The sequence below is a fragment of the Nicotiana tabacum genome, chromosome 6 (genome assembly GCF_000715075.1).
Source record: "Nicotiana tabacum cultivar K326 chromosome 6, ASM71507v2, whole genome shotgun sequence".
Classification (NCBI taxonomy): domain Eukaryota; kingdom Viridiplantae; phylum Streptophyta; class Magnoliopsida; order Solanales; family Solanaceae; genus Nicotiana; species Nicotiana tabacum.
The window spans coordinates 42,870,344-42,891,995 of NC_134085.1; the positions used below are offsets into that span (position 1 = coordinate 42,870,344).

Below are 21,652 nucleotides of genomic sequence, written 5' to 3' on the forward strand. Positions count from 1 at the left end.
GTCCCTCCAGTGTTAAAGCTTTGAAGTATGAAATCTCGAACTCCTAGATTGTTCCTTCCTTTTGGTCCATTCCCTGAAAAGGAAAATACACACGAGGCTCGGAGGTATATGTTTAGATGATGACTGCTTAATCCCTCTTTTCCATCAGAAAGGTTGTAACCTAGACCAGGAATAATTCAATATTCCGCATGTCTTTCGGGTCTAATATCATCATTTGGTACGGGCTAGCTTTTTGTTTATCATCTAAAATTGTTAGTAAAATTCAAAAACTCAAAATAAAATTATATCTGAGTGATGACTGATCGTGGGTACTTCCTTTGCCTAGAAATATTACTTCTTCAAATGAACAGTGTTCCAATGTGATGGTAGTATGCTGCCATCCATGGTTTCCAGCTCATACGCCCCTTTTCCAGCGATGCCTCGAGCCTTGTAAGGGCCTTCCCAATTTGGACTTAACTTACCCACATTAGCCATTGTCGTTGACCGAAACACCTTTTTGGGGACGAAGTCTCCAATCTTGAAGTACCACAGATTTGCTTTCCTGTTGTAACATCGTTCAATCATCTGCTTTTGAGCCGCCATCCTTATTAGCGCAACTTCCCTCCTTTCCTCTAATAAATCCAGACTTACCTGCATTTCTTCTTCATTTGCTTCCTCAATAGCATGTGTGTATCTCATGCTTGGTTCACCTATTTCAACAGGAATTAGGGCTTCAGTGCCATAGTGGAGTGAAAATGGAGTCTCGCCCGTACTTGTTCTGTAGTTGTTTAATAAGTCCACAATACTCCCACTAACACTTCTGGCCAATTGCCCTTTGACTTCTCTAATCTTTTCTTTATGCTATTAATATTAACTTTGTTTGTTGACTCAGCTTGCCCATTAGCTACGGGATGGTAAGGCGAGGATGTAATCCGTTTAATCTTCCAACTCTGAAAGAACTCTGTGATTTTTGTGCCTATGAATTGCGGGCCATTTTCTCACACGATTTCCTTTGGAACTCCAAAATGATGGATAATATTTCGCCCAAATAAAGTCCCTGAATTCTTTTTCTCGCACCTGTTTGAAAGCTCCTGCTTCTACCCATTTTGAAAAATAATATGTTAAAACCAATAGAAATCATACCTTTCCTTTGGCTTGAGGTAACGGACCTACGATATCCTTGCCACACTTCATGAAAGGACATGGCGCGATAACTGAATGTAACAATTCTGCTAGGCGATGCATGTTATTGGCATATCGTTGACATTTATCGCACTTGGCTATAAAGTTTTCTTCTTCTTTCTCCATTTTTGGCCAATATTATCTTGCTCTTATTAAAGTATTCACCAATGATCTTCCCCCAGCACGATTGCCACAGTGCCTTTCGTGTACTTCCCTCATTACATATTCTGTTTGTGAAGGACCAAGGCACCATGCTAAAGGTCCACCAAACATCTTTCGGAATAAGTTTCCACGAATTAAGCAATACCAGGCAGCTTTTTGGTGAAGTACCTGTGACTTTTTCTTGTCTTCGGGCAAGATTACGTACTGCAAAAAATTGACAAACTCGTTCCTCTAATCCCAAGTTAAATTATTAAAATTTACCTCGTTCTTGACTTGATCAAGTATCGAATGAAACAAATGTATTACAATAGCATTTTCTGCATTTGTTACTTCCGTAACAGATGCGAGATTGGCCAACGCATTTGCCTCTGTATTCTCTCCCTGGGTATTTGAACAGTTTTTCACGATTGAAATTGTCTACCTAGTTCACATACCTTTTCCAGGTATTGTTGCATTCGTGCCTTTCTTGCTATGTAAGTCCCCTGCAGTTGGTAACTACAAGCTGCGAATCACTTTTGATTACAATCTGTTCTATGCCAAGTTCTCGTGCTATTTCCAGACCTGCAATCAAAGCTTCATACTCTACTTCATTAGTAATGATAGTATAACATTTTATTGCTTGTCTTATGATTTCTCCTGATTGTGGAATTAGGACAATACCTAAGCATGCTCCTTTTACATTCGAGGAACCATCAGTAAATAAAGTCCAAGTCACTGGTTTAGATCCAATAAATACTTGTAATCCCTTTTCTGCTTCATGAACTAAACTTGTGCTAAAATCTTCTACGAAATCTGCTAAAACCTACAATTTTATTGCAGTTCTGGGCTGGTATGTGATATCATACTCACTGAGTTCTATTGCCACTTAGCTAACCTACCAGATAGTTCCTGGTTATGCAATATATTCCTCAGGGGGAAAGCTATTATTACGGAGATAGGATGACATTGAAAATAACTCAATTTTTTAGATGCCATAATTAGTGCTAAAGCATGTTTTTCTAGATCAAGGTATCGTGTGTCACTATCTAAAAAAGATTTACTAACATAATATATTGGAGATTGTTTACCTTTATCCTCTTGTACAATAACGCACTTACCGCCACTTCTGACACATCAAGGTAGATAAGCAGCCTTTCCCCGTCTTTCGGTTTGGCTAGCAAAGACAGATTTGAAAGATATGATTTTATGTCCTTGAGGGCTTGTTGGCATTCATCAGTCCATTCAATTGATTCTACTTTTTCAATACTGAAAAAGAATTTAAAACTTTTTTTTGATGATTTTTAAATAAATCTCCCTAGTGCTGTTATTCTTCATGTTAATCTCTGCACTTCCTTTTTACTTGAGAGTATATCGGGTATTTCCTCTATAGCTTGATTTGTGCAGGATTTACTTCAATTCCCTTGTTAGAAACATGAAAACCTAAAAACTTACCTAAAGATACGCCAAAAACACATTTTTTCTGGATTTAGCTTCATATTGTACTTGCGGAAAATCTGAAAAGTGTCCGACAAATGCTAGAAATGATCTCCTGCCTGTGTCGATTTGACTAGCATATCATTAATGTAGACTTTCATAGTCTCTCCCATATGTTCTTGAAATATTTTAGTTACCAATCTTGGTATGTGGCTCCAGCATTTTTTAGACCAAAAGGCATGACTTTGTAATAGTAAGTCCCTCTGTCTATGATAAAGGAAGTTTTTTCTTTATCTGTAGGATCCATCTTTATTTATTTATATCCTGAATATGCATATAAAAAACTTAAAAGCTCATGTCCTACGGTAGAATCAATTAGTTGATCTATGTGCAGTAAAGGGAATGAATCTTTAGGACAAGCTTTATTTAAGTCAGTATAATCTGCACAAACTCGCAATATCCCATTTTTTTGGTACTGCCACAGTATTAGCTAGCCAGTTAGGATATTTTACCTATTGTATTGATCCAATTTTTAAAGTTTTTGTACCTCATCCTGGATCACCTAATTTTTGAAGGATCCTTGCTTCCTTTTCTTCTGCTTGATAGGTGGATATGATGGGTCTTCGTTCAGTTTGTGAGTCATCACCTCTTGCAGTATACCTGTCATATCTGAATGCGGCCAAGCAAAGCAAATTGAGTTAGCTCTTAAAATTTCAATTAACTTACCTTTCATTTTTGTGCTCAGGTTTACACCCTAAAAACTTTTCTGTCCAACCAGTGTTTAAATAGCACCACCGCTTTGAGTTCTTCGGTAGTTGTCTTAATATTTTCACTTTCTTCTGGCTCTTGTGCTGGAATGCCTTCAGTTGAGGTTTGTATTGCAACATCCTCAACTGAATTCTATAACTGCTATTTCTTGCCTTCCACCTAGTTCATTGTGCTGGTAGCAATTACATAATTGATACTCCTCGAAGCTTGTTAATATCCACGGATTTGATGAATCCCTCACTTTGAAGGAAATTTGATAACTTGATGCAATGTGGACGGTACAACATCCATATCGTGAATTCATAGTCTTCCTAGGATTATATTATAAACCATATCTGCATCTATCACTTGAAACTTTCTATCCTTGATAACCCCTTCTGCAAACGTAGCTAGCACTACTTCTCCTTTTATGATAACACTTGAATTATCAAACCCAGATAAAGTTCGGGCCTTTGGTATCACCTTGTCGTCAATTTGTATTTCATCCACCACTCTTAGTAAAATAATATTTACGGAACTACTTGGGTCAATCAAAACTTGTTTTACGTTAGTATCGTGTAAAAGTAAGGATATTACTAGTGCGTCATTGTGAGGAATCATCAAGCCATCCGCATCTTCATCATCAAATGTTATATTATCTCCTTCCAAAGTGTGACGTATTTTCTTCCCATGAGTGACTGTGACTTTTGATGTCTTCTTTGTTGCTGTATAAGTCACATCATTGACCTCGTCTCTCCCGGTTATTACATTGACTGTTCTTTTCAAAGATGGGGGTTTTGGGGGTTCTTGTCTATTCTTCATATATGATTGCCTACCTTTCTCGCTGAACAGGTCAGTTAGATAACCTTGCTTCAATAAATGCTCAACCTTTCCTTGTAGTAACCTGCAATATGTTGTTCTATGGTCATGATAGTTGTGAAATTCACTCCAATAATCTTGATATCTTTTGCTCGGATCTAACCTCATTTCTTTAGGCCACCGTACCTTATCTCCCATACCTTTTAAAATAGTCACCAAATCGGAGGTACTAACACTAAAACTATAGTCTCAGATTCTCGTATGTGTGTTGAAATTGTCTCCTCACACATCCCGTTCCTTTCTGAATCTAGGTGAAGAACCTGCATCTTTTCGCCTTGACCTCGATTTGTATTGTAAGTTTTTTTGTTTGGAACGAGAATCTTGACCTGCAGGACCCATATAAGGCTCGTACCTATTTTTTCCGGTCCTTTTTTCTGATTCTGAGCATCTTGACCCTGCTCTTTCATCAACCCTTGGTTGTGCAACTATGTTTTCCTCTGTTCGCAGCTTCGTGTTGTATCTGTTATACACGTCGTTCCAAGTTGTTGCTGGAAATTCTCGCAAACTTTCTTTCAGACTCCTCGTGGCTTCTGAACATTTCTCATTTAGATTGCTTACAAACGCCTTGGCCGCCCAATTTTTAGGTACTCGTGGTAACATCATCCTCTCCCATTGGAATCTATCCACAAACTATCTGAGTAGTTCTGTGTTTCCTTGTTTTACCTTAAAGATGTCTTCTCTCCTTTTTTTTAAACTTTTTGAGCCCCCGAATGTACTTTTATAAATGAATCTGCAAGCTCAGCAAAAGAATCAATAGAGTTTTCAGGTAAGATAGAATACCACGTTAATGCTCCTTTCGTGAGTGTTTCACCAATTTTTTTGACCAAAACTGACTCGATTTCTTGCTTAGTTAAATCATTGCCTTTCACGCCAGATGTAAACACGGTTACGTGATGATCTCGTGGGTCAGTTGTTCTATCATATTTTAGAATATCAGGAATTTTAATCTTCTTACGAATCGGCAAAGGTGTTGCACTCGGCTTCCAGGGCTGCTGTGGATATTTATCAATATCTACACCTTTAATCACGGGTGGTACGTCAGGTATTTGTTCTATGCGATTATTTTGCTCTTTTAGCTATTTCTGCAAAGTTAGTACCAAACTTTGTAAATCAGAATTATTTGGTGTACCTAACCTTCCATCACGAGATTCACTGGGAGTTCCTCCGTTTTCTGAATTGGCAAGTCCCGGGCATAGGTTTTCTATGATTGCGGTATTGGTTAGAGGAGGAGTTGGTGGAGCAGTTGGCAATCCCCTAATAAAATCTTAGAGAGCGTTGTTCACGTGTTCTGCGATCAATTGTTTTAAAGCGTCTTGTTCGATAGTTTGCTCGTCCCCTTAATGATCATTCGTGTGTGTTGTTGATCTTTCAGGTGTCCCTTCTCGGGACAGTCGAGGAGATTCTTGTGGTGAAGGGATTTGTGGAGTTTCTCCGTCCTGTGGATTTAGCTGGTTTTTTTCGTTGACAGTTGGCATGATTGCTTGTCATAAAGATAATTTGTAAAGTGAAAAGATTATCAGATTTCCGGTAACTGAACCAATTTGTTTAACAAAAAAATATGTTTCTTGACCAAAGTCTAAATTTAGGAGAAAACGGATTACTAATAGCCAAATTTTACTTCACTTTCACAATGATATTTAAAGAAATTGATAAGTATGGCAAAGGAACTAATTGATGATCAAAATGTAAAATTAAGATAGAGAATTTCGAAAAAGCATTAAAGTAAAGAGTATATTTCAATAGTATTGAGATCTATCTTTACAAATAAAATTGTGTCCTTATATATGAATGTACAATTATAATGGTTTTCCCACGTAATTTGGGTTTATTATGGGCATAATGATATTGATTGCCCATTATCTTGGATATCTATAACTGGCATATTTATAGCTATAAATACCATATAACTATTCTGATTATCCTTCCTTATTTACTTACAGTTCATGTATCTTTCGTTCCTTTTGTTCATTATTTATTCTGTCCTCATCTCTTCTTTGTCAACTGTTAGGTCTAATTCTCTTCTCTGTACGGTCTTTGGGTATTTCTCCCCGTGGTTTTTTCTCCCAATTAATTCTTTTAATTGAGGATATCACTTATTTCTATATCACTATTTCACGTGTCATGCTATATCAGCATTCAAATATTCCACGTGTTACGTCATTTTACCACCGATACACCAACTATAGGAGATGATGGCATGTCAGCTAGAAGCGGCTGTGAATCTTGAACAGAAATTTCCGACGTGGTTTAGTTCTAACCCAACAGGGCAATAAGGAGCTGACTACTTTGGCAGAGCTCTCGGGGTCTTGCATTAGAAAAAGTCAACTAAAGTCATAGGTATACGTGAACAATAGAATAAAAGTATATAATAAGTAGAGCAACAAATATATATACCAATGTTATATGAACAGGAAAATAGTAAACACGGAGCTAGCATTTGGCCATAGATTTCCAAATTTATTTTAAAAATTTTGATTTGGGTGAAGTTTGGTTTGAAGATGAAAATGTGTTTGAACACCAGTTCTCATAACATATTTCTTAAATTGATTTTGGAAAAAAATGAAACATGACTTATACCCACAAGTTCTAAAAACTATTACAAATACCCAACAGAATTATTATCAATAACATTTATCATATTATCGCAAATCATAGTCCTGAACATAAATAAATTTGATACAAAAGACCGAGAAGACGAAATAAAATTGTTACAAAATAATAAATGGTGGGTTTTTTATAAAATGTAAAAGTTTAGGACAATTTTTAAAAAATGTAATAGTGATATTTTGGCCCAAAACAAGCTATTGAGCTGGTTTTGGGATTTAAAATTTGGGATTTGGAATTTTGCCAAAATGTAAGCAAAATCTATGGTCATACATATATTTGCCAAATAAATTCCAAATTTATTTTGGCAAAATTTATGGCCTAGCGGTCCTAAATCAAGTGATAAGGATCACTTTGTAAATTCTGACAAGGATCATTTTTTTTTATTTTTTTGGTTCGTTTTTGAGTTAAAGAGAGTTTCCTTTCTCTTTCAAAAAGGTGAGGGGGATTGTTTCCCTACCCTAAAAGTTTAAGGAGGTAAGGTGAAATCTAGTCTAAAACTCACCAGGTACTTCTCGTAACATCACCGACATGCGATGCGAGTATGACCTTCCTCTTTTAGAAAAATGTAGTAATTCATAGTATTTCATACACATACACGAAAGACATAACCCAACAGGAGCTACGTATTACATTTTGATGAAAATTTGAAAAAAACAAATACTATTAGTATATGTTTGCATTCAACTTTGTAGGATAGGATGAAGAAGTCTACTTCATCTCGGTCTTGATAGCATTGACCAACTGATCAAAGGCCTCGCCCCACGCATTCTTCATATCAACGCTCCACATATCTGGAACAGCTTCTTTGATTGTCTCCAACAAGGCAAACTTTGTTACCTGTCAATTCAAACATTCTTCCGTCATTTATTTTGTCAATTACACACTCGAAAGTTGGCGCCTTTAGCTATCAAATTAAATTTTTAAGGCGGAAAAAGAAAACTAAAATCAATTATGAGAGAAATTAGAGAAAAAAAATAAAAAACACGAGATTAATTTGCATGAGATTATTTCGAGTATTTATAATTATAGCGGAAACATTGTAAGCCCCTTTAGTGATACAAGAGCCAAAAGAGTATTTTATAATTCTAGTGGTTATAAAACATGACAGATAACTCGTTAGTCGAGAAACCATCTCCCGAATGCCTAACAGAGGCACTCACCAATTTTTTAAAATATCCTTAATGTCAAAATTAGTCATCTTGGACCGTTGTTGATTTTTCAATGCAATTTTCGTGTTGTTGTCTCTTTATAGTTTTTGAAATATTTAATTTAAGCTTTTTATTTGAAAAAGAAGTTTTGATAGATTTGATTTCGGACACTAATTAATCAAAAAGTCAGTTATGTATTACTCCATTAAACATGACATTTATAGTACTAAGAAGATCCATTCTTAGTGAAACATTTTATTTTGTGCTTCACACAACTAAACACTAATTGTGTGAAGTTTTTTTTTTTTGTTTCATAACTTTGTAATTCCAGATTTTTGTGGACCCAAATATGTAAGATATGGGTCCGCAATGAGAAAAAAAAAGACCTTACACAATTAATATCAATCGGGTGAGACACACCATAAAATCACTCATTCTTACTTGAAAAGGGAAAATCGTTTTGGTACGTCAAGTATAGCCTAATGCAAGGGAGATTATACCTCAAAATGCTCATCAACGACGCCGTATTTGAAGTGCGTAGCACCCAACTTTTTGAGAGTTGAATCCCTCACCACTACTTTTCCTGCTTTTCTAAGTTGAACTGCGGCTTCACAAGTCTTCAGTGAAACAAATAAATGAAAAAAAGATTGACATCAGTGTATAATACATTAATCATGTTGTATTTAGCTTAGCTGATTTAACGAAAAAGGTAAAGAACGTAACGTAGAGAGGAAGGAGTAGCAGCTAACTGTAACGATATTGTTACCATAACAAAGACAGACTTAGCATGAGGCTTGAGTTTGGCATTTTGCCCCAAGGGCACATTTGAATCTTTGAGGAATGAGAACAGTTTCTTAGCCGATGGTGCAATCTCAAATATCCTAAAAAGCATAAAAAATCCATCCATCATATATTCAAGCATAGGAAACAAGTCAATTCAAATAAACCGATCGAAAGCCTAGAGGTCAACAACAACAACCCGGTATAATTTCACTAGTACGGTCTGAAAATGATAGTGTATACGCAAACTTTACCTCTACCCTGGTGTAGAGAGGTTGTTTTCGATAGATCATCGGCATCTCTGCCTCCAAGAACTCTCTACCTTGCTCTTAGGGTGACTCAAACTCACAACCTCTTGGTTGGAAGTGGAGGGTGCTCACCACTGTCAGACGCGGATTCATGATTTGAGGCTTATTGGTCCATACCGTAATTTTAGATTAATATGCAATAATAACTGGATTCACAGATATTTACAAATATTTAGTGAATTTCTTAATATAAATACAGGGTCTATGCAAAAGTTATTGGGTTCCCAAAAACCCGTATTGTATGCTCTAGGTCCGCCCCTGACCAATGGAACAACCTACTCTTGTCTACCAGTCTAGAGGTCGTGTACACAAAATAGGTCATAAAAAATAAAAGTTTTAGGTCGAAGAATGCGTTATATATATATATGGTTATTTGGACAATAAATAAAGAAAATGACAGAGAGTAGAAACCTGCCACCTTGGTTTAATTCATAAAGATATATATTTTAAACAAATAAATAAAAGCTATAGTTGTGAGTGTGCATACGTACTTGAGAAAGAGTTTGAGACCCCATTCGCCGGCATTCTTCTTCAAGGAATCCCATGACTTGACAACCAGAGCTTCTTGCTCTTCTGTAAAGCTACCCATGATGATCTTTGGGATAAAAAGTGAGTATGTGAATTTCCTGACTGGATATGCATGGTGCTGGGAATACGCTGTGTATATATAGTACTTTGACTGAAGTGCTTAACCTTTCATGGTGATGGAGAGCCCACCACATGGTGTGGAAGATAAGAGTCAAATGGAAAATACAGATGAAAATGAAAACCAGGGACTGGAGGCTGAACATGGTTTTTGATTGCTTTTGTGGGCTTTAGTGAGTGATGACGTAATTGATGGTTTTCTAAATGGTTGACAAATAGCATCAGAGAACGTCTAGTGGGAGAGCAACAGTCAATATATAGAGTTCGTTTTTTATGTTTTAAGGCCAAATACAGAGTGGCCACCTAAAATATCTCAACTAAGGCTGTTTTCTACTCCTTCCGTTTTAGGTAACCTATTTTTTGTTCGTTCCAAAAAAATTTACTCCTTTCTAAATTTAGAAATATTTTAATTAAATTTCTAATTTTACACTTAACGAAAAGTTTTATGACCACGCAAATATTTTAGATCCCTTTTTAACTTGTTTAAGGGTACAAATTTCAAAAATCTTTATTTTTTCTTAAATTTCGTATTCAGTTAAACATGTCACATAAATTGAAATGAAAGGAGTATTAGATACTCAAATACCCACCAAAATGTAATTATTAAACATCTCAGATTTGGCTGACCTCCAATATAGTATTACTTTAGTTTCATCACATCTAATTTAATGATATTTGTCCACTTTCAAATTTAAGAATTAAGATTTACTTAGAATAAACCACCTCTTAACACTTTTTAAACTAGAAATTTGTTTAAATCTTGTTGAGAATTTCATTTAACTTTATTCGTTTCCATTTCATTAGTTGCCTATTTGGCCAAGCTTCTTCAAGGCATCAAAAAGTGTTTTTGTTTTAAATTTAAAGGGTTTGGCCAATTTTTATAAAAAAAAAAAGTATTTTTAGGTAGAGGCAAAAGCATTTTGGAGAAGCAGAAAAATGTAGTTTCTCTCCAAAAGCATTTTTGAGAAAAATACACTTAAAATCACATTTTGAATGCTTGATCAAACACTAATGGTTGCTCAGAAGTGCTTTTCAAATTAATTAGTCAAACATAAACTGCTTCTCCTAAAAATACTTTTAATGAAAGTGCTTTTGAGAAAGAAAAAAAACTTCTCAAAATAAACTATTTTTAGAAGCTTGTCCACACGAGCTATAAATCGTGAGCAAAGGCTAACTTTGTGTGTTCTAACTTTGTTTCTTCTTCACGTTAAATTCAATAAAGTCTAAGATTTAACACATAAATTAACAAAAGTCCAAAATGCTTAGGTTTTGTAAATGGTGAAAAATTATACTTTAGACTAAAAAGGGCAAAATACATAAGTAGCCACCTGAGGAGAGGAAACTCGACAAGTAAAGATTGTGACATGTAACAACAACTTCAAATAAAGTATGTGATAGCAGACATGACGAATAAAAGATATAATAGTGCAAACAATTCCAAATAAGTACATCAAAGAAGCCTAAGAGTCTAAGCCGGTTAATTTTTTATATATAAGCCCGAGTATATACTTGTCACCTGATCGCTGCCAACTCGACACTACACTATGGTACGAAGAGCGGATCGCAATAGCTTTTACCCGAATAGAGGTCCGGGATCGAATTTCCACAAGGAGCTAGTAGTGGAGTTGTATTTTCTCTAGCCTAGAGTTGTAGTTGTGCTTCTAATGTCACTTCAATCATCTTTTGAGTTTTTGTATTTATAACTACTATTATAAAACTACAGATTAAAGTTAAATTATGCTAGAAGAATATTGCTAAGTTGTAATTAATGGGAAGGAAGAGCACTAGGGTTGTGGCATTACCTTGGTGGCTAATTGACGAGTAGATGTTACTTAGGTTCGATTGACTTGTTTGGGGGTTATGCTATAATCGTTGCACAATTTTTTACCCACTTTCACACCTCTTGGTAGAAAGAATGATTTTACCCAATTGACTCTCTCGAGACCAATTGGGTTGGCAAATTAGACCAACCAACTAGGGTTCAAGTAGGGTGATTACTCTCTCGAGATTTAACCCGTTAATTGGGACTATCATTTCTCATGAGTCCATCCCAATTCCTTGTTGGGTCAATTTTGAGGTCATAAACTCTCTTTCTCAAGAAGAGTTGAACCCACAAAGCTTTAATCAGTGTTTGCAACCACCAATTCTAAATTAAATCATAAAATCAACCCAAATAACAAACACCCATAGTCAATCTAACCCTAGATGGCAACACCCATCAATTACCCACACTAGGGTTGAGCCACAACCCTAGCTAATGAGTTTAGCTACACATAATTAAAGAAGAAACTGAAGAAATAGATGAAGAACTACACATATTAATTAATTACTAAGAAGAAACTACAATAATCTATTGTTAATGGGAAGCAAATATGCCAAAAATGGCTACAACACCAAGCGTAACTATTCTCCTATTCTCAGATCTGACCTCCCCCCTAAAAAAATTGTAAAATATTTTATTTATAGTAGGCTGGAAATATTGGACAAAAATACCCTTGTGGGGTCAGTGCGGGCCGCACAAAACGGACCGCGACCGCACTGGCTCTTGAGTTTCAGTTGTTTGATGACTTGAACTGGGGTATGCGGACCGCGTGGGAGTGTACCACAGCCGCGAAGGCAACTGGCGCGGTCCGCGCAGACGTGACCGCGCACCGCATGAGGACAAATGCCCCTTTGCTGAACCCTATGAACGCGGACCACACAGAAATGGAGTGAGGCCGCGAAGCTTCTCCGCGGGCCGCGTGAATCCTACCACGGCCGCGTGACCTTAGGCTCGAAAATGTCCAGTCTCTGAACCTCCTAGTGCGGCCGCGATCATTGTTACGTGGTCCGCACTAGGCCCCTCTTTCTTCACTTCTCTTGGTCTTTGATACTTGAGCACGTTTCACTCCTTTTTGAGCCAATTTTTGACATCTCGCCGCTTTGTCAATCAACCCTGCAATCAAGCACAACTTGTGAGCATTTTGGGACTATTTTTGTATCAATTTATACTCAAAGCATAGGCAAGTAGGGACATAAACACTTTAAAATCCTAACTTATCAACTCCCCCAAACTTAAACCTTTGCTTGTCCTCAAGCAAATAAATAAGACCCACCCCTTAAAGGAACATCCCATTAATTCCAGCTATCCTTAAATAACCTCAACAACCATCAATTGGGACTAACAATTGCCCTCAATACGAATGCATCATTAACACATTTAAAACTTTGAAAACTATGGATCAAGTGCGACAGAAGAGCATCAAGAGTTGGCACATTTCATCAAAGAGCTTTTCTCACTTACTTTGGTCATTGTGGAACCCAAACTCTCACATCTTCAACTCTCCCCAAGCAAACCTCACCTTTTAAATATTGACACACAAATCGAAGCAAATGAAATTTCACTCATCTCTCTCAAAAAGGAAGCTCACAAGTCCGGCTCTAAGTACCATATGCTTGCCCCTTATGTAAGTATTCACTAATGTAAGCTCCCTTCAACTTGAGATCAAATAGGACTTTTGTGGAATCATTTTTTTTGAAGGCTTTTAGGCAAGGGTAGGACATATTTTTATTCATGTGGGTTCAATATTCCCTTAAGCACTTCTTTTGATTCATTTCGGCACAATTTTCTTGGCTCTTTTTGAGGATTTCACTTCTTCACAAGGGGTTAGAGAGACACATTGTCACTCTTTCTTATACAATTCAAAACATTTCTCCCTTTTCTACTTTCTCCACACCTCTTTTTTTTCACTTTTGTTTTCCTTGAATCCCTTTTTATTCTTGTTCACATGGGACTTTATTTTTGTCCTTTTTCTTTTCTTGCTTTTTCATTGCCTTCTTTTCTTTCTTTTGTACCTTACTGCTTTGCTTCCTTTCTTGTCTTTCCCCCTAAACTTAGATTTTTTCCATTACTCAAGGAAAGATTTGGCTGCCAAGAGAGGGTAATCGTTTAGAACGGGTATAGGCTTGTAGCATTGGTTCTTAAAAGAAACAAGTTTAAGGCTCAAAAGGGTTAACTAGGGATTATTTCATTGGAAGGCTATAAAATTGTTCAACTTAGCATTTGGATCAAGGAGAGCCTATAATCATTTCTCAAGTCAAATTTCACCTAGGAATTTCGCCTCAACAGATATTCAGGGCAAGTTCTAGACCATTGGCTCGGGACTTGGACTCAAATTTCAATTCCTCACCACACACGCTAGGGATTTGCTAAAGACATCGAGTCGAGGGCCCACAACGACATTAGTTATGATTTAAACACTCAATGATCCAAAAAGACCACACGATGATCGTTTGGTCAACGCAAGAGTCTCAAAGCCAAGATTTTCACCATCTTGAACACAACATTATGTCTTTGACCATAGGATCAAAGGCAAATGTATTAGGCCCAAGTAAAACCTTGCTTGAGGCGCCTTTAACTACGCTTATCAAAAACAAAAGAATAATCAAAGAAACGGACTCAAACCCTTAAGAAGGTTGTCACACCATCTATCATTGGGAAGAGCCACCCGGTTTGCACAATACTCCACCCTTGGAAAGAACCGTGGCATTAAGAAAACCAAGGGCTTATTGGAAACGCCAAAATCAAAACAAGCGGCTACGAGCCTAACTACAAATCTAAAAATGAAAATTTAGCAAAAATAGAAAATATAATGAATATGTACAATAGGGGAGTAGAATATACAACGGGGGATGAATATATACAGAAATATAAAGTTATATACAGCCCAAAGTAAAAAAAAAACACAAAATCAATAAAAATAAACCAAGAATCTATATATATATAGTCATCCAGAAAAAATAGGGTGCACACCTACGAGTAAAAGCTGGCATTGTCCCAATGCCAACTATCAAATAAATATCAAAACATCAGAAAGGATATAGGATCTCCCTAGGCCTGGTCCATCTGTATGGGATCATCAGTGGTCCCCAAGTCCTCTGTATGTATGGGAACCTCAGACTGGTTCCCGATCTCCTGCTAGGACTGGGGCCTGCTCCTGAACCGGCTGACTGATATGTGCATCACTAGAGGGGGTCTCCTGTGGGTCTGGTAGCTCAATAACTTCACCAACTAAACTAGGGAGCTTCCTCTTCTTCCTTGGGGGCCTGGGTGCCTGCTCCTGCTCCTACCGTGGCTGTGGCACTGGTGCTGCTGCTAGGGCTGGATCCCAGAATAACAAGTCTAAAGGCATCTGGTCTGCAATTAGCCTGTCCACATCAGTCCGTAGCACTCTTATCGACTCCTTGGACTCCCTTGACTTCCTCATATTCTTGTGCTCCTTGGCAAGCTCCCTCAAAGCCTTGCCATGTGAATCAACAGCCATATTCAAGGCGTCCAGAGTCCTCATAATCTTCTCCTGATTTTCCAAGAGCTTCTGCAATGTGTCCTCAATAGACTGAGGAAACTGAGTAGTGAAAGGTGATGAATGGGCCTCAACTGTAGCAGACAATGTAGACAACTTGGATGTCGTAGCTGACATATAGTTGTTCAAACTGGCTAGTGTCTGGCTCAACTGCTGGGCCGTGAAAGGATGAGTTCGGGAAGAAGGGACCCCCGTGTCAACTGAAGTACTGGGCCAGCAAAGGAGGAGGGTCTTGGAGGCAAATCATCAGCAGTGGTGACCGTAGGCATGGTGGAAGACTTTGTGGGGGGCTCAACCGAAGACACTACCACCACTGGCTCCTCAGACTGGCCAGCTGGAGTAAAGGAAGACGGCTTGTAACTTTTGTCTTTGGGGTTGTCTGGCCCCTTCAAACTGTACCAGGAAAATGGAGCCACAGGTTTTACCTTGACGTCAAACGGTCTCTTCTCCACCTCCAAGTCCCGGAAATACATAGTAAGGGTGCTGGGAAAAGGGTAGTTCCGGTCATGCTCAACCCCGACTGCAGAAATGGTGCGGGACATCACATTTCCCACATTGATAGGGTAACCTGCCATAATAGAAGCAATAAGAACCGCCCGGGCAAGTGGAATAGTCTGATCATGAGTGGTCGGGTCGAGCCGACTGCATACAAAGGTCAACCACCCTCTAGCCTCGAAGTTGAAAGTTCTCCGAAGTATTTTGGTCCCTGCTTGTAGCCATTCTTGAAACGTACCCGGGATTGCCAGGTACGAAGCTAACCACGGACGAACCTCCTCGCCCATTGCTAACTTTTCATTGTACATGGACTCATCTTCGTCAATGAACCCCAAATACTTATTCAACGCCTTCCCGATGAAAACCACATTTTTGTTTCTCACTTTCGTTACTTTAGTGACTTTCATGATATGAGCCACATTGCTGTAAAACTCCTTGACCATATGCTCATTTGCCTTCAAACAATTGTCTTTAAAGAACTCTCAACCCGCTCGAGCTTGGAACTGTCTATGCACATTGGGGTTTAGGGGTAGAAGGTCTTTGTCAATAAAGCTCCGCTCAAGTATCAACTTCCGTGCCGACCACCATTCTCTAAATTTGTGGAACGCCACCTGGCTGACAAACCAATCTTCCCAAACTTCAGGTTTTCTAGTTCTCTCAACACCCCCAACCTGGGGCACCCCACTGCTCGGTACCTCATTATCACTATTAGTCCCGCCTTCTGCACTCTCCCCAAATACTGAAGCTGTGGAGGAGGTGGAGTATTCACCACTGCCTGCTGCTGAGCCATCAGACGACTCAAAATGTATACGTTGTGGGGCTTGGGCAGTATGTGAATCCGGGACTACAGTAGCTAGCCCTGAATCAGAAGAGAGGTCCTGGGATGGTACGTGCTCACTCCCCGATTGGTTGTCTATAGCAATTTGTTTCCTTGTTTTCAGTTTAGGTCGGGAAGTGAGTTTAACTTGTTTCCCTTTCCCTCCCAGGGAGGAGTCACCTCGGCCGGGTTGTTTAGCACCTCTTCCTCATTGTTTTACCATTGTCTGCAAACAAACACATCTAACATTGTTAGTTGAAGCACAGGCAGTGAAACATGTGACTGAATTAAAATTGCAGAAGCAAAATGAAAGTTGCAGACACTGCTGCAGAACCAGGCACCACGGACCGCGCCATTAGGACTGCGGCCGCGTTGGAGGCACCGGGGACCGCGCTAAGGCGACCGTGGGCCGCACTAATCAAAACCTCAGGAATGGTCTTCTCTGAATCTCACACCGCGGTCCGCACAAAATGGGGTCGCGGCCGCGGTGGGCCAGCATGGACTGCACAAACGTTACCGCGACCGCGCTGGACACAAGTTGTTCCTCAGTCATTCAAGCATCGCGGACCGCGTGGAAGTGTAATGCGGACCGCGTTAAGGCAACCGCGGGCCGCACTGGGTTAGGTTCAGTGAGTAAACTAGGGATTGCATGCTTTTGTTCTATTTTTGTTCAACGTTTTACCCCTACTTGTCCCTACTCATGAACCCAATCCTTAGTTATTTCAAACTAACATGGAAGCTACCCTAGAATAACAATTCGAAGACAATTGTGAAGGCAAAGAAGTTACAGACTACTAGCAAGCAATTAAAATAAAAATAAAAGAGTAATAATAAAAAATGCATGAAATGTTACCAGGATTATGAAGAATGAATGCAATATATCCACATAAGCAAGAATCTCAGTTTTTTACGGGGATGAAAAGTAGAATTAGGGTTCTGGGTTTCCAATTTACAAAAAGGGTAAAATGAGACCCTTGGTCTCTATTTATAGAGCCCCAGTAGGACCCGTACTCACCTACCAGCGCGGTCGCACAAAAGTGACCGCGGACCGCGCTGGGTTTATTTGTGTGACCCCTCGTGATAAAGCCTACGCGGACCGCACAGACATGTACCGCGGCCACGTCAGTCCATCGCGGATCGCACTAACTTGACTGAGGCCGCGGTGAAAAACATCAGAGAGTCCCCCTTTTGACTGATGCCAGCGCGGACCGCACAAAATGCACCACGGCCGTGCTGGCAATCTTCAGAGACTATGCCATTTTCCAACTTTGTTTTGCACTGTTTCAACACAATCCCTGCAACATCTCACAAACAGTTAGCTCAAAAATCATAAGCTACACATGGGTTGCCTCCCAAGAAGCTCCTAATTTAACGTCGCGGCACGACACATTTTACCACTACATCATTTTAGCTGAAGAAGCGCCACTACATGACTGCCATCAAACTTTCCGAGATAATGCTTGACCCGGTGACCATTGACTCTAAAGACTTCACCATTTTTGTTTTTAAGATCAAGAGCACCAAACGGGGTCACGAACACAACTTCAAATGTCCCACTGCACTTTGACTTGAGCTTACCTGGAAACAGACGTAACCGGGAATTAAACAAGAGAACCATATCCCTAACTTTGAACTCCTTGCCCCGAGCATATTTGTCGTGAAGGTACTTCATTTTGTCCTTATACAAGGACGAGCTGGAGTATGCATGGAATCTAAAATCATCGAGCTCATTAAGTTGTTCAACCCTCAGATTTGCAGCAACATCCCATTCTAAGTTCAACTTCCTCAAGGCCTACATAGCCTTGTGCTCCAATTCCACCGGAAGATGACAAGCTTTCCCAAACACCAACCGGTATGGGGACATACCAATTGGAGTCTTGTAAGCTGTCCGATAGGCCCAAAGAGCATCATCCAATTTTTTCGACCAATCGGTCCTATTTGCATTTATAGTTTTAGACAAGATACTCTTAATTTCTCGGTTGGAGACTTCCACTTGACCGCTAGCTTGAGGATGATAGGGGGTGGTTACTTTGTGATTAACTCCATATTTGGCTAGCAATGAATCAAAAGCTTTGTTGCAAAAGTGAGATCCCCCGTCACTAATGATAGCACGGGGAGTGCCAAACCTCGTGAAGATACTCTTTTTAAGACATTCCACAACACTCCGGGCTTCATTGTTAGGCAAAGCCATGGCTTCAACCCACTTGGAGACATAATCTACCGCCATCAGAATGTAGTGTTTCCACAAGAGGTCACGAAAGGACCCATGAAGTCAATGCCCCAAATATAAAAAATGTCTACCTCGAGAATTGTATTTAGGGGCATTTCATCCCTTTTTGAAATTCCACCGGCTCGTTGGCATTCATCACATATTTTGACCACATCATCGACATCTTTAAACAAAGTAGGCCAATAAAATCAGCAACTAAGCACTTTAGAAACCGTTCTCGCCCTGCCATGATGGCCACCATAGGGTGAGGAATGGCAAGCTTCCAAAATACCCAATTTCTCCTCTTCCGGGACACATCGTCGAATCACACCATTGGTGCAAATCTTAAACAAATAGGGCTCGTCCCAATAATAATCCAAGCTATCCCATTTGAGATTCTTCCTTTGGTTAGAAGAGAGCTCACACGGGATGATTTCGGTAACAAGATAGTTTGCAATATCGGCGAACCACGGTATTCCACTCATTCACACCGCAAGGAGTTGCTCGTCAGGAAATGTATCATTGATCTCAAGGCCGTCACAAGGCCTCCCCTCCTCCTTCAAACGGGACAAGTGGTCCACCACTTGATTCTCGCTACCCTTCCGGTCAACAATTTCTAAATCTAACTTTTGAAGGAGAAGAACCCATCTCATCAATCTTGCCTTTGGATATTTCTTGGTCATCAAATACCTAAGGGCGGTATGGTCGGTGTGCACAATAACTTTAGCCCTCATAAGGTAAGGACGGAACTTTTCCATAGCAAAAACAATAGCCAACAACTCCTTTTCAGTGACTGTGTAGTTCCTTTGAGCCTCATTTATGGTCTTGCTTGAGTAGTACATCAGGTGGAACATCTTGTTGATCCTTTGGCCAAAAACTGCCCCCACCGCAACGTCACTCGCGTCGCACATGAGCTCGAATGGTAAGCTCTAATTTGGTGCGATGATGATGGGGGTAGTGGTCAACTTTTGTTTAAGGAGCTCAAAAGCCTCCATGCATTTCTCATCAAAAACAAACTTGGCATCTTTCTCTAGCAATTTACACAACGGGTTAACTACCTTAGAAAAATCTTTGATGAACCTCCGGTAGAAACCCGCGTTCCCAAGAAGACTCCTTACTCCTTTGACAGAAGTAGGGGGAGGAAGCCTTGAAATAACCTCGATCTTGGCCTTATCAACTTCAATTCCTCGCTTCGAGATCTTGTGACCCAACACTATACCCTCTTCTACCATAAAATGGCACTTTTCCCAGTTTAGAATAAGGTTGGTATCTTCACACCGGGCCAACACTCTATCCAAGTTTACCAAGCACTCCTCAAAAGAATCCCTAACCACGCTAAAATCATCCATGAAGATATCCAAGATATCCTCCACCATGTCGGTGAAAATAGCCATCATGCAACGTTGGAAGGTCGCCGGAGCATTACATAATCCAAATGGCATTCTGGAGAAAGCGAATGTGCCATAAGGACATGTGAAAGTCGTCTTCTCTTGGTCCTCCGGGGCAATGAGAATTTGATTGTACCCCGAGTAACCATCCAAAAAATAATAGAAAGCCCGGCCCGCAAGATGATCAAGCATTTGGTCAAGGAATGGCAATGGGAAATGATCTTTTCTAGTCACTTTGTTCAGCTTCCGGTAATCCATGCAAACTCTCCAACCCGTCACTGTCCGAGTCGGAATAAGCTCATTTTTGTCGTTGGTCACCACACTCATTCCACCTTTTTTGGTACACATTGTCACACCTCCCTTTTCCGCCCTCGCGAGGGGCGTCAGAGTTTTTTCCAATTAAAGGACAATCGAAACGGGATTTATTTGTTTATTTCAGAGTCGCCACTTGGGAGATTTAGGGTGTCCCAAGTCACCAATTTAATCCCGAATCGAGGAAAAGAATGACTCTATATTACAGTCTGCGCACCAGAAATCCGGATAAGGAATTCTGTTAACCCGGGAGAAGGTGTTAGGTATTCCCGAGTTCCGTGGTTCTAGCACGGTCGCTCAACTGTCATATTTGGCTTGATTATCTGATTTAATACATGTTGAACCTATGTGCAAAATTTAACTTTTAACCGCTTTTATCATTTACTGTTATTTTTATCAAGAATTGCAACATTGTGGAAACACATCTCGAACCACGTCACATCGATGCACCCGTGGTTGGAGCCATATTTCAACTCTGTTGAGATTGGGATTTGGGTCACATAAATGTGCACCCGAGTTTAGGAAGATAACATTACTAAATACGTGCCTAAAGTGACTAGCGTATCATTTACTTTGGGTAGGGCCGTGGAATTTTACTAAACGGTCCATCCCGAAGTTTAAACAATTTTAAAGCAAATATAAATTGAGGGCCCCGCAATTTTGTATTTTTATTTGGCGAGGCTCATCTCGTTCTTATTTTTTTAAAAGGAATTTGCAGTGTCATGGACACGCATCTCGAACCACATCACAATCAATGTACCCGTGATTAGAGACACATTTCAACTCCGCTGAGATTTGGATTTGGGTCATATAAATGTGCACCCGAGTTTTAGAATGTAATTTAATTAAATCGCATCTAAAGAGTCTAACGCGTTATTATCTTTGGGGAAGGCAGTGAAATTCACTAAACAGTCCATCCCAAATTCTAAGTAATTATTATGACCGATTATTGAGGGCCCCACAATTGGCATTTTTTTTATTGGGCGAGGCTCGTCTCATTTTTATTTAAAAGAACAAACCTACAGTGACTACATTTTCTATAAGTTCGTCTCTAAAAATAAAAGGAAATCTCCCGATTAATTACATGCTTAAACAAACGTAACTTATTAGTTATTAGTTTGTGGTTAATGCAAATGGAAAATTGCAGTCGAGTTTGTACCAAGAAGGATTGCTTTTATTCTATATTCTATCATTTACTAACACTAGAACATGAGGTAGATAATAATATTGAAACAAATC

At 39.3% G+C, this 21,652-nt stretch overlaps 2 protein-coding genes across 2 annotated transcripts; both read right to left on the reverse strand.

Annotated features, from left to right (window-relative positions):
• Nucleotides 1–330: 330 nt before the first annotated feature.
• Nucleotides 331–3,043, reverse strand: LOC142181782 (uncharacterized). Its single transcript, XM_075255311.1, has 6 exons — nt 2,934–3,043; nt 2,421–2,568; nt 1,823–2,125; nt 1,585–1,704; nt 1,327–1,527; nt 331–840 (listed from the first exon to the last, which is right to left on the reverse strand). The coding sequence occupies exons 1-6, from the start codon at nt 3,041–3,043 to the stop codon at nt 331–333; spliced, it is 1,392 nt and encodes a 463-aa protein (XP_075111412.1).
• A 4,473-nt stretch (nt 3,044–7,516) lies between these two features.
• Nucleotides 7,517–9,854, reverse strand: LOC107811444 (anaerobic nitrite reductase MHB1-like). Its single transcript, XM_016636369.2, has 4 exons — nt 9,697–9,854; nt 8,884–8,998; nt 8,618–8,734; nt 7,517–7,806 (listed from the first exon to the last, which is right to left on the reverse strand). The coding sequence occupies exons 1-4, from the start codon at nt 9,792–9,794 to the stop codon at nt 7,678–7,680; spliced, it is 459 nt and encodes a 152-aa protein (XP_016491855.1). The 5' UTR covers nt 9,795–9,854; the 3' UTR covers nt 7,517–7,677.
• Between the last annotated feature and the right edge of the window lie 11,798 nt (nt 9,855–21,652).

What these genes read in the sequence shown, in the direction of transcription:
- LOC142181782 (XM_075255311.1), bottom strand. Translation starts at nt 3,043, where the DNA reads ATGGATCCTACAGATAAAGAAAAAACTTCCTTTATCATAGACAGAGGG. An exon ending in GGAGCCACATACCAAGATTG is followed by an intron (nt 2,569 to 2,933) that starts GTAACTAAAATA and finishes ATTCTTTTTCAG; the next exon opens with TATTGAAAAAGTAGAATCAA. An exon ending in TTGATGTGTCAGAAGTGGCG is followed by an intron (nt 2,126 to 2,420) that starts GTAAGTGCGTTA and finishes ATAAAATTGTAG; the next exon opens with GTTTTAGCAGATTTCGTAGA.
- LOC107811444 (XM_016636369.2), bottom strand. Translation starts at nt 9,794, where the DNA reads ATGGGTAGCTTTACAGAAGAGCAAGAAGCTCTGGTTGTCAAGTCATGG. An exon ending in GGTCTCAAACTCTTTCTCAA is followed by an intron (nt 8,999 to 9,696) that starts GTACGTATGCAC and finishes TATGCTTTTTAG; the next exon opens with GATATTTGAGATTGCACCAT. An exon ending in CTAAGTCTGTCTTTGTTATG is followed by an intron (nt 8,735 to 8,883) that starts GTAACAATATCG and finishes GTTTCACTGAAG; the next exon opens with ACTTGTGAAGCCGCAGTTCA.